This window comes from Lactuca virosa, chromosome 6 (assembly GCF_052849685.1).
Source record: "Lactuca virosa cultivar CGN04683 chromosome 6, Lactuca_virosa_CGN04683_v6, whole genome shotgun sequence".
NCBI classification, from domain to species: Eukaryota; Viridiplantae; Streptophyta; class Magnoliopsida; order Asterales; family Asteraceae; genus Lactuca; species Lactuca virosa.
Window position 1 is genome coordinate 33216208 of NC_136431.1, and position 11407 is coordinate 33227614.

Sequence of the window (11407 nt, forward strand, 5' to 3'; positions counted from 1 at the left end):
TAGAAGGACCAAAGGAGGTTGTTATTCTGAGACATCCAAGCAAGGATCTCCATTCTGAGGTAGTATTTCGCCCCTTCCTTCTGTTTTGTGTAGAATCCTTGAATCTAGGGTTTTCTTTACCCTTTCTTGGATAGTATATGATGGATATAAGGTCCCAATGTGGAAAAAGTCTTAGATCTAGACCTTAAGAGGTCCAGAGAGTCCCAACCATTCTGCTTTATGCTGTTCCTTTGGAGATATGAGCCTAGGTTGCCATTTTAGAAGCTATTTCACCAAAAGAAGCCTTATGTGTGTTGCATGAGTGTAAAGATTGGACCTTTACGTGATTATTGAGCAGTGGGAAGTCAGATCTATAGGTTAGAGAAACAGATCTGACCTCAGAAGGTCTTTTGAGTGTTGTCATGGAAGGAACTCGTCGAGTCCATAAGGGAACTCGACGAGTCGAGTCGGGTTGCCCCGATTCGTGTCCAGTGGTAACCCGTCGAGTGAAAGGTTAACTCGGCGAGTTGAGTGAGGCTTTATGAGGATTCAGAGGACGCGCATGGACTCGCCGAGTCACTCGAGTGCACTCGACGAGTCTGGTCAAAATTTGACCATTGACCTGGGTTGACTTCAGTTGACCTTAGGGTGTTGGTCATGCTGAATCAAGAGAGGTCAAGAAGGGGTAGAATAGTCTTCTACCCATTCATTAGAGATGAGGACAAGAGGAAGTATTAATTAGAAATGTTTGCCTTATGTGTTAGGCGGGGGCTCGATCGAGGTTATCAAGCCAGAAGGTTTACTAGACATCATGTGAGGTGAGTCTTCTCACTATACTTTACCTAGAGTGGTAATTATGTGTGACCGGAAGGTCTTATGTGCTATGAGTAGAATGTGATATATGATGTTATACGGATTATAGGTGCTATGCATGATTTGAATAGTATGGTATGGACCGGAAGGTCATTATGATATGGGCCGGAAGGTCAACAGTGTATGGACCGGAAGGTCAGGAAGATGTGGACCGGAAGGTCATTAGGGGTAGGACCGGAAGGTCTACCAGGATCGTGGGACGGAAGTCCCCTGTGACACATGGACCGGAAGGTCTTGTAGAGATATAGCCTTGAGTGGCGTATGTGCGTATGTGGTATTTTGGGGAACTCACTAAGCATTTATGCTTACAGTGTTTGTGTGATGTGTTTCAGGTACCAGTGAGGATCGCGGGAAGGCGCCGACATGATTTGTACACATTGATGGGATTTATGTATTAGAGATCTTGGGATTTGTTTTATTATGATGACATGTGACACAATGGATTCTTATGATATCTTATGAATGAAATTATGTTTTAAAAATGAAAAATTGTTTTGAAAATTTACGTTGTTACAATTAAATTCACCAAGCTTCCAAATTTTGCCTACTCTACATACTCAGTATCATTTGTTTCATTTATAGCGAGTATGCATCATCTGTCAAAACCTGAATCATATAGAGAAGCTTTATTGGATCATCTTTGGCAGAATGCTATAGTTGAGGAACTCACTACTCTTTATCAGACTCATACATGGGATTTATTTTCCATTCCTCATGGAAAACATACGATTGGTTGTCGTTGGGTGTACAAGATACAAACAAAATCTGATGGGTATGTTGAGCGGTAAACAACCAGACTTGTAGCAAAAGAGTATTCCCAACAGTACGGTTTTGACTATCAGGAAACCTCTGCCCCAGTGGCAAAGATGACGACGGTACGTATTATGATTGCAGATGCATTTGTTCGACAGTGGAAGATCTTTCAAATGGATGTAAAGAATGCCTTTTTGATTGGTGACCTCCATGAAGTTTATATGTCTCCTCTCCCAAGAATTCAACACCAGTCGAGTGATGTTTGTCGGCTTCGTAAAGCTTTGTATGGTCTCAAGCAAGCACCTCGTTCTTGGATTGAGAAATTCACCATAGTGATTACCTTTCTTGGATTTTTTTAGAGTAATAATGATTCGGCTTTGTTTATTAGATGCTCAAGTGCAGGACGGATTCTTTTGTCCTTATATGTGGATGACATGATTATTACTGGTGATGACCATGGTGGTATTGACTCTTTGAAGCATTATCTTGCTCGTCGATTTGCTATGAAGGATTTGGGATTGCTGTGTTATTTCTTAGGTATTGAGGTAGCTCGGTCTAAGAAAGGGTATCTTCTTTCTCAGACTAAATATATATCTGACTTGTTTACACGGCCGGTCTTCTCTGAAAATCAGACTGTAGATACTCCTCTTGAAACCAATGCATGGTACTCTTCTACTGATAGTGTTACTATGTCTGATCCGAATCTTTACCGGACTATTGTGGGAAGTTTGGTTTATCTCACAGTTATTCATCCGGAAATTGCTCATGATGTTCATGTTGTCAGTCAGTTTGTTACTGCTCCTACTTCTGTTCATTGGGGCGTTGTACTCCGTATTCCAAGATATGTTCGTGGCACTCAGTTTTAGACCCTCTTGTTTCCCTCTGCGTCATCTCTTGAGTTGTGTGCCTATAATGATGCTGATTGGAATGGTGATCGTCATGATCACAAATCCACCACCAAATTTTGCGTGTTTCTTGGAGAGTCTCTCGGTTCTTGGAAGAGCAAGAAACAAGACGTTGTTTCTAGATCTTAGACGGAGGCTGAGTATCATGCTATGGCTGTGACTATATGTGAGATTATCTGGTTACGGTGGCTTCTTGCAGATATGGGGGTTCACATTTCTTCACCTACTTTCCTGCATTGTGATAACAAAAGTGCGATACAGATTGTGAAGAATTTTGTTTTCCATGAGCAGACGAAGCACATTGAGATTGATTGTCACTTTACCCATCATCACTTATAGTTCGGGACCATATCACTTCCGTTTGTTCCATCCACCTTGCAGTTTGCTGATATTTTTACGAAGGCTTTGTCAGCATCTCGAGTTTGGTTCTTGTGTGACAAACTCTCAATGCTTATTACTGTGGCATTGTGAGTTTGAGGGGGGATGTTAGCATATATATGTTTATTATAAGCACTCTTGTTTTGGGCTCCTTTTGTCTTTAGCCCTGTTAGATGCCATTTTATGCATCTTTTAGGGTAGTTTTCATTATTATTTAGTATCATATTGTGTAAAATTGCATGTCATTTATTTAAATAATGTTCAGCTCATGTATTTCGTTAGAATTCCCGTACTGCTCATGTTTTTATGTCAATTTCAGATAGTTCGAGTGGAGCAGTGCTTTGGGAGCAGCTGGATGCATGTTTGGAGCTTAAAATGGAGCTTGGGACTTATGGAGTATGTTGAGGAATGCTTGGAAAATGTTTTGGTCAATAAACATTCAATTGAATTGATCGCATGAAGATAGAATCTACAATCTAAAGTTAAAGGATGTTGCTGGCAGCTTTGACCCCCTGTCAGTATTTTGACCATATCTCATGAACCGTAACTCCGATTGAGGCGATTCAAAATGATCTGAAAAGTAGACGAAATTTCGGACGTCTTAGGCACAACATGCAATCACAGGTTGCCTTTATGCGATCGCATGGGGCCTTTATGCGATCGTAGGTTAGGTCGCAGCTTGGATTCGAGGTTTTTTAGTACCAAAAATTCATCCGGGAGTGAAAACTCAATAAATGTGATCGCAGGCTGTGTACATGCAATCGAAGGTTGGCCAAAAAGTGCGAAAATGGTATCCTACTTCATTAAAAAGGCATGAGACGCGTTTTCTTCAAAGCCTGCGATCGCAGCTTTGATACATGCGATCGCATGCGCATCGTTTTTGCTCCTGGACGTATAAGTAAACCCTAATAACCTTCCAGTAACCTAAGTTGGAGATCCTAGAGGTACCAGACGACAAAAATACGATTTTGGAGGCGTTTCTTCTCCGATTTCAACGATTTCTGAAGATCTGAAGACTGTGGATCATCTCCTTCAAGTAGATTAGTAAGATTAGTTGTTTGATGTCTCTTTTCATTAGTTTTTCTCAGTATCAGCTTAGATAGAACGCATTCCGAATAATTAGATCTGGATCAGTTGCATGATTAGGAAAGTCGCAGCAGAGCTGAAACCATTTTTATTATTGATTTTCGTTTAATTTAATATCACTGCAAATTTTAGTTCTAGTTTAATTCAAATCCCCCTTTTATATTCTGTTTCTTGACTAGATTGTGCCTGATGCAAAAAGGCATTGACCATTAGGCTGTGTCCTTGAAGATTCGACCCTGCTTCCTTGTGCTATATTTTTAGTACAACCAGCAGTGATAATTTATTTGCTTAATACGCGTACGACAGCGTGTTAACAAATTGGCGTCGTTTCCGGGGACACAGTGCTTTCTAATAGTTTTATGCCAAGAATTTTTCGTTCAGGTACACCTTTAGTTTTTGATCCAGAAATCGAGCGAACTGAAAGGAGATTGAAAAAAAGAGGCAGCAAGAAAGAAACAATCAGCTGGTCCTTTTGGTTCATCATCTTCCATACCCCCAGAAACCCCCACACCACAAGGCACTCCTTTGTGGAACGAATCAGATGTGTTTATTCCGAAAGTACCCCCCCCCCCCTTCTCCTCAAAACAGCCCTTATAAAACATATTCCCCACCCTCTTCCGTTAAATCTGAAACCACAGACTCTTCAGAAACCGAATCTGAAGGATCAACCATGAGTGGAGACGAAGCAGAAAAGACACTTAGAGAGTGGGCCACCCAAGAGGTCAATCAACAGCCTCTCTGTATCACTTTTCCCGAAGCCCAGAACTTCGAGCTCAAATATGGGCTGATACACCTTCTCCCTACTTTTAGAGGATTGGAAAACGAAGACCCACATAAATTCCTTAAGGAATTTCATGTGGTTTGTTCAAGAATGAAGCTGCATGCTGTTACAGAAGACCAAATTAAGTTAAGGGCATTCCCCTTTTCGCTTCAAGATTCTGCAAGAGAATTGTTGTACGAACTCCCATCTGGTTCCATCACCACTGGGACAGAACTCGCGAAGCTGTTTTTAGAGAAATATTTTCCAGAAACGCGAGTCTCCAGTCTTAGAAGAGAAATCCTTGGGATCAAACAAGGAAAAAGAGAAGCTTTACATACTTACTGGGAAAGGTTCAAGAAGCTTCTGGTTCGGTGCCCCCAACATGGGATCAGTGACTATCAACTCTACAACTATTTCTGTGAAGGTCTGACACCCATGGAGAGGCGCCTGATAAATGCTTCCAGTGGTGGTTCTGTGGGAGATATGACTCCAACTGAAATCAGAGAGCTAATCGAAAAGATGGCGATCGAGTCTAAACATTATGGAAATGAAGATGAGTGGTATCCAGATCAGCCAATGGGTGTTAAGGAAGTCATCAATGTTCATCTGGAAGCTCAGATATCCGAATTAAGAAAGTTGTTCTGCTCTTGACTAAAGAAAAAGCAGCTGCAAAGAAACAATGTGGGATTTGCTTGAAGACTGATCACCCTACAAATATGTGCCCAATATTGCAAGAGGATACATTTGCAGTCAAAGTTGTCGGGGGCTACCAACAGAATTTTCAGAACAATTATCATCAAAGACAAAAATTTCAGCCTCCACCCGGATTTTAGCAGCAACAAAATTTTCAGTTGCCGGGTTTTCAGCAAAATTTTCAGAATCAGCATAATTTTCAGCAACCTTCACAGCAACATTCTGGAAGCTCTAGCATGGCCTTGGAGGATATTGTTAAAAGTCTAGCCACCAGCACTCATGCATTCCAGAACGAAACCAGAGCCAATATCAAAAATCTGGAGCAGCAGGTGTCTCAACTTGCCACTTCTGTGGGTCGTCTGGAATCTCAAGGAAAGTTACCAGAGCACACAGAAAACAATCTGAAGCACAATGTGAGTGCCATTTTCTTGAGAAGCGGGAAAACATATGAAGGCCCAAGCACATCTGAACCAGAAAACGAATCTGAGGAAGAAAGTGAAGAAGTTCTGGTCGAAGAAGAAGATTTAAAAGAGCATGAAAAAGAAGAGAAGGAATATGAAGAGGTGTTGGTTGAAGAAGGATCTGAAAATCTGGAAGGAAAAGAAACTCCAACACTACCCAAGCCAATTCTGAAAGAATACAAGCCACTACCACCCTTCCCATCGCGACTGAGGAGCACGAAGCGCGAAAGAGATGATGAAGATATTATGGAAATTCTTCGCAAGGTTGAGGTAAATATACCACTTTTAGATATTATCCAACATATCCCTCGCTATGCTAAGTTTCTTAAAAATATATGTGTCTCAAAGAAAAAAATGAAATTTAATGAGATTGTAAAAGCTGAAGAAAATATCTCCTTTATTTTACAAAAAGGTTTGCCTCCAAAGTGCAGGGATCCGGGGATTTTATCAGTTCCTTGTAAATTGGGGAACCTTGATTTTCCAAAAGCCATGCTTGATCTAGGAGCTTCAGTTAATGTCCTTCCCTATTCTGTTTTTGAAAAATTAAAAATGGGAAATTTACAAAAGACCGGGACAATTATCCAATTGGCTGACCACTCGACAGTACACCCAAAAGGTGTACTGGAGGATGTTCTTGTCCAAGTGGATAATTTGATTTTTCCCGTTGATTTTTACATTTTGGACATGGTAAACTTGGACACTTCAGATGCAAACTCAATTATTTTGGGAAGACCTTTTTTGAAAACTGCTAAAACCAAGATTGATGTTTTTGCTGGTACTCTTTCTATGGAGTTTGATGGTGATATTGTGCACTTTAAAATAAATGATGCTGAAACTCCAATTGATAAATTTTCTATTAATTATCTGGGTATCAGCAGTCCTTTTTCAGAGGACTGCTGTGATTTTTCTAATGGTTTTGTGCAAAATTTATTTTTAGACAGGAAACTAGATAATTATACATTAAAGGAGCTGAGCATAGATAAGCTTGGGGAGATGAAAGATAATGTGAATTCTGCTGGAGGAACTAATACAAAGCTGATGGAAAAAGCTAAGCTTGGGGAAGATGAGAAAAAGGTGATTTATGACATGAAGCTAAAAAAGAAAAATCAGAAAAAAGTTGGGTGCTGTCAAGAAGAATGGAAAAAGAAAACGACTCAAAAATCTAAAATTTGAGTCATTTGATAAAAATCTGGAGTTTTTCCCGATTGTTGAACAAGTCCTAGATCCACCCATCTTGCCATATTTGAAGGGATATGGAGTCACAAGGAAAAGAGTTGAGCTTCAGAGAAGTCTCAACCACACCATATAATAATCTGGTTGGGCAAAGTCGAGCCAACGACTTTAAAAAAGGGCGGCTTTCCGGGAGGCAACCCGATGAGTAATTTTTATTTTTTATGCTTTCAATAAAGAGATGGTCGTAGTTCCAAGCAAGCTTGGGGAAATCAGAGGATTGACAGAGTTGCTGAAATTCAGATTTTTCGCCAGATCTTCGTCAAAATCAGATTTCTTCAAACTTATCAGGTACACTCTTTCCTAGCTGCAAAGTTTTGTTTTTATTTGCTTTATTGAGTTGTTCATTCCTCTCTGAGCATTGAGGACAATGCATCATTTTAAGCTTGGGGAGGGGGTTAGTGTAAAAAAATTGCATTTTTGTAAAAAAAAAAAATTGTGTTCTTTTTTCTTTTTGCATTTTATTCCATTGCATTTGCACATAAAAAAACAAAAATCCAAAAATATTTTCCTTTTTATTTTTCTGCATTCATGAAAACAAAGAAAAGCCCAAAAAGATTTTATTTCTAGTTTTTTTTTCTGCATATCAAAATCCAAAAAAATAAAAAATTTACATGAGATGAGGATATTATTTACATTCGATAGCTCTGTTAAGATGAAGTGTGATAGTTACCGAAAATAACGGTCTCATTACAATCAATTTTAAGAATTATCTTTTCAAGTGCTTTAAATGTTTTCAATATTAACCAACATATGAGTCAGATAATTTTTACAATGGAAGTGTGAGATGGAAAAACGAACAGTGTTTTGAAAATAATTTCCTTGAATGCCTTAAAAAGAACCTAGATTGGATAACCCTTATCATTCCTTGAAGTACTGAACCCTATAGTTTATGCGTCTTTTGAGGTTGGGAGGGAACTCTTGTTATACCCACAATTTAGTTATCATTTTTGAAGTATTGAAGATATGGTGGGCCTCAAAGTAAAATTCGTACCCAGTCAATATATATGTTAGAAATGGTATATCAAGCAATTTGAAGAAATCTGCAATTCAAAGTCAAATCCAAGTCAAGTTCAAGTCGAAATCAAGAAGCAAACAAGTTAAATCTGAAGAGTTGATCAAGACGAAGACGATGTGTGGTATAATGAGATTGATCCATCGATAGTGGAATCATAAGGGTAAGCTTGGATTTTCTGTCCATAATGGAGCTTATCGCGTTTACTGGACGAGTTCGGAAAAAAAGGAGGGGTTGGTCAAGCTAAGTTTATATAAACGAATTTTCGTGAAATTATTTTTAAAAATACACTGTTTTCACAAATTTAATTCGGCGTATAAGATATTTGATCATGTTTGGTTTAACTCATTAAATATAATTATGAATCGTTAATATAAAGTATTGAGACTGTTGTCTAAGTAGTGATTTCATTGGAGCTTCCTCGTTGTGTAATCTGATCATGTGAACAAAAAAAAAGAGTGAAATGTTTTGATAAAGTTTAAATTTTTAGTTTCCTTAATCTTGTTTTAGTTTTTATTCTAAGTTCTTTTTTATGTCATCTACATCTTTCTATTTGTTTATAATGTTTTATCTTTTTCTTACTTGAGGGCAAGTAAGGTTTAAGCTTGGGGAGATTTGTTAGATGCCATTTTATGCATCTTTTAGGGTAGTTTTCATTATTATTTAGTATCATATTTTGTACAATTGCATGTCATTTATTTAAATAATGTTCAGCTCATGTATTTCGTTAGAATTCTCGTACTGCTCATGTTTTTATGTCAATTTCAGATAGTTCGAGTGGAGCAGTGCTTTGGGAGCAGCTGGATGCATGTTTGGAGCTTAAAATGGAGCTTGGGACTTATGGAGTATGTTGAGGAATGCTTGGAAGATGTTTTGGTCAATAAACATTCAATTGAATTGATCGCATGAAGATAGAATCTACAATCTAAAGTTAAAGGATGTTGCTGGCAGCTTTGACCCCCTCTCAGTATTTTGACCATATCTCATGAACCGTAACTTCGATTGAGGCGATTCAAAATGATCTGAAAAGTAGACGAAATTTCGGACGTCTTAGGAACAACATGCAATCGCAGGTTGCCTTTATGCGATCGCATGGGGCCTTTATGCGATCGCAGGTTAGGTCGCAGCTTGGATTCGAGGTTTTTTAGTACCAAAAATTCATCCGGGAGTGAAAACTCAATACATGTGATCGCAGGCTGTGTACATGCAATCGCAGGTTGGCCAAAAAGTGCGAAAATGGTATCCTACTTCATTAAAAAGGCACGAGACGCGTTTTCTTCAAAGCCTGCGATCGCAGCTTTGATACATGCGATCGCATGCGCATCGTTTTTGCTCCTGGACGTATAAGTAAAACCTAATAACCTTCCAGTAACCTGAGTTGGCGATCCTAGAGGTACCAGACGACAAAAATACGATTTTGGAGGCGTTTCTTCTCCGATTTCAACGATTTCTGAAGATCTGAAGACTGTGGATCATCTCCTTCAAGTAGATTAGTAAGATTAGTTGTTTGATGTCTCTTTTCATTTGTTTTTATCAGATTTTAGCCGTGTATGGTTAAAACCTTAGTTTTCAGTTTTGCAAAGACAAGTACTTTTCATGTGATTGATCATTAGATTGATTTTCGTTTTGTGTTTCTATCTAGATTTTTCAGTTTTGAGCTTAATGAATGTTTGATTTTGATTCTTGTTAGTCTGATCACCTAATTAGGGTTTAATCATTCATGTTAATCAGTAATAGAATCCGTAATTGTTCTTAACAAACTGGTAAAAGTAACAAGTAATAAATCAGTTCCGTGTTTGGGATTTGACTTTATTATAAACTGTAAAAATCATATATTTACGCTTCCGAGCTTCTGAGAAGTATTGGGTATTGCTGGGAATTTTACATAGATCTTAATGCAACTTTTTTGATCTTAATTAAGTGCTTGTTTGATTAGACAGTAAAAAGTTAGAGTTAATTGAAGAGCTTGTTTTGATTAACTAATTTAGGTAAAAGAGAAATTACTAGAGCTTGTTAGTTTTTCTCAGTATCAACTTAGATAGAACGCATTCCGAATAGTCAGATATGGATCAGTTGCATGATTAGGTAAGTCACAGTAGAGCTGAAACCATTTTTATTATTGATTTTCGTTTAATTTAATATCACTGCAAATTTTAGTTCTAGTTTAATTCAAATCCCCCTTTTATATTATGTTTCTTGACTAGATTGTGCCTGATGAAAAAAGGCATTGACCATTAGGTTGTGTCCCTGAGGATTCGACCCTGCTTCCCTGTGCTATATTTTTAGTGCAACCAGCAGTGATAGTTTATTTGCTTAATACGCGTGCGACAACATGTTAACAAGCCCATTAGGGTTAGCTTAGCTTGCCTTTATATTCCCCATCTTGTTGTTCTTTGCTTTCATGTTTTTCATCAAGAACCTTGTAATTTCTCTCTTTCATTAACCATATGGCTCTATTATCAATTTCCATAATTTTGACTAAAGAATGAAGTTTGTACGACTGGAGATTATTCTCAGACTTGGGCTTAGAGGTCTAATGACAGAGAACACCCAAACTTATACAATGAGTTTCAAACAAAACCTCACAAACAACATAGTATATTTCATCCGAATCTAAAGTTGATGAAATGAAGGCCTTGATGTTCTATTCAACGATCACTAGAATAAATACAAGAATTGTACGAGCAATGAATCGAGCTATACTAGCTATACAAAGTCCTCAAACTATACATAAATAAATAACATTAATTTTGATAAGTTATGGTTATCGAACCTAAAATTTCACATACCTTGTCGAACAATTTGTGATCGGATATGTTATGTGGATCATCTGCACTTTAATGGAACTCAGCGAAAGATTTTCGATGCGGTTGTTATAACCATGTTTGGGTGATTTGGAGTTATCTAGGTCAATTGGTTTTAGGCAGTGACGGAGCTAGGGTCAAAGTAAGAGGTAGCACAAAAAAATCGTGTAATATACAGTGATCATTGGAATAGTGGTCGTCAGAACATGCAATGTCGACCAATCTTCTGTTGTGTTTCTATTTCACGCCTTTTTTATCAAATGGGTACAAGATTTGGACAATTGGATATTATTGGGTTATCTCATATTCTTTCATTTGATTAAAATATTGGGCTAAAACATTTTGAGTTTTTTTAAAAAAGTTTGATTTATAATATAGGATAGCCTATATTTTTTACCGAGGTATAAAAAATTACGAAAAAATCCATCTTTCTAGACGAAATTTGAGGGGTATCCCAAGCACCTATGTAG

General features: G+C 38.0%; 1 protein-coding gene across 1 annotated transcript; it reads left to right on the forward strand.

Moving 5' to 3' along the window:
• Positions 1 to 4644: 4644 nt before the first annotated feature.
• LOC145121433 (uncharacterized) lies at positions 4645 to 7061 on the forward strand. The gene is made up of 4 exons (XM_079057182.1): positions 4645 to 5369; positions 5864 to 6504; positions 6595 to 6756; positions 6826 to 7061. Exons 1-4 carry the CDS (start codon positions 4645 to 4647, stop codon positions 7059 to 7061), a joined length of 1764 nt encoding a protein of 587 aa, XP_078913308.1.
• Positions 7062 to 11407: the final 4346 nt, after the last annotated feature.